General features: G+C 38.9%; 1 protein-coding gene across 1 annotated transcript; it reads right to left on the minus strand.

The window, feature by feature from the left end:
• Positions 1-786: 786 nt before the first annotated feature.
• On the minus strand, positions 787-1,230 carry LOC141590410 (uncharacterized). Its single transcript, XM_074411005.1, has one exon. The coding sequence runs from the start codon at positions 1,228-1,230 to the stop codon at positions 787-789; it is 444 nt and encodes a 147-aa protein (XP_074267106.1).
• Positions 1,231-1,508: the final 278 nt, after the last annotated feature.

Consider the following 1,508-nt stretch of genomic DNA (forward strand, 5'->3'; position numbering starts at 1 on the left):
CAACAACCGATCACATTACAATCTCAATCACAATGATAACAATACCAAACAATCAACCACAATCACATCTTATAATCAATTATACACCCGACTGAGTAGGGAAACTCTACCTTTTCGCAATCCAAGCATACACAAGTAACCGCAGTAGAAATCCTCCATGAAACCGTCACCTACAAATAATAATCACATACAATTACTAACTACCCCTCAATTAACCGATCTAGTATACCCAATTACCAATTCCCCCAATTTTCCCAAATTAGGGTTTACTTAACTATAAGAATAGCAATCAATCAACAAGGATAAGACGCTTACTACTACGGTTGACACGGAATAAGATGCTAAAACTAGAGATCTAACAATCTTCGCCTTGGAGATGATTAGAATGGTTAGAGAGGCAAGGTACGTAGTTTATGTTTGAGAAAAGTGATTAAGAAAGGATTAGAAGCTCGTAACATGCCTTTATATAATTCTCCAATTATTTTAATCAAAACCGCGAAAAATAAATGTAACCGAACCGGGCACTCGGTCGAGTACCTGATATACTTGACCGAGTACCAACAAGCTCGGTTGAGTATTAACACTCCAGAAGCAAACTCCAATCACCCGATGATCCACTCGGTCGAGTATCCCTCACTCGACCGAGTTCCCTATACTCTTTTTTTTTTGGTAGAATGTAAGAATTCAATTAATAATAATGAGCTATTACAATCTAGTTTATCAACCAAACAACAATTTATAGAGTGCAAAGTGCATCTCTACACAACATATTCAGAAATACATTACTCAACTACTAATGGGATTCCAAATCAACTTCTTTCTAGCCTTGTTCATACTACCAAGACGACCCTGAACCTCATGTTTGACACGAGTTCCAATAATCTCTGGTCGCCACACCACCTGCTGAAACCTGCAATGATTACGAGCCCACCAAATATGGTAGATCAATGCCATCACTACCAGGGAAATAAAAGTCCTCCTATTCTTGTTTTGAGCCTGCCACCAACTCAAAACATTCAACTCAGGAATATCTAAGTTACTCCATTCTTGTACCAGCTGCAGACATTTTTTGCTATAAATACAGAGGAAGAACAAGTGCTCATGGTTTTCATCCTCCACACCACACAAAACACAAGCTGTATCACTGCACTGAAACAACCTGTGAAGTCTATCTATGGTTAGAAGACGATCTTGTACAAATAACCAGCTAATGAACTGATGTTTAGGCATACCAGCAGAAATCCACACTTAACTATGCCAGGTCACAATATTTTCCTCACTTCCAAGCCACTTATAACCTTTAGAGATCCAACAAGTTGCATCTTTTTCTAACCAGTCACGCTGTACGTAACCAGGTAGAAGGGTTTCCTTAACTCTACAAATTCTTTTCCAAGCCCAACTACTACCTTGAGATGGTTTATAATCAGGCCAGGGCAAACCTTTTAAGTAGGTACAATGCACCCACTTAACCCAAAGGTGGTCTTTCTTATCCATCAACCACCAAACAT

This window comes from Silene latifolia, chromosome 7 (genome assembly GCF_048544455.1).
Source record: "Silene latifolia isolate original U9 population chromosome 7, ASM4854445v1, whole genome shotgun sequence".
NCBI lineage: Eukaryota > Viridiplantae > Streptophyta > Magnoliopsida > Caryophyllales > Caryophyllaceae > Silene > Silene latifolia.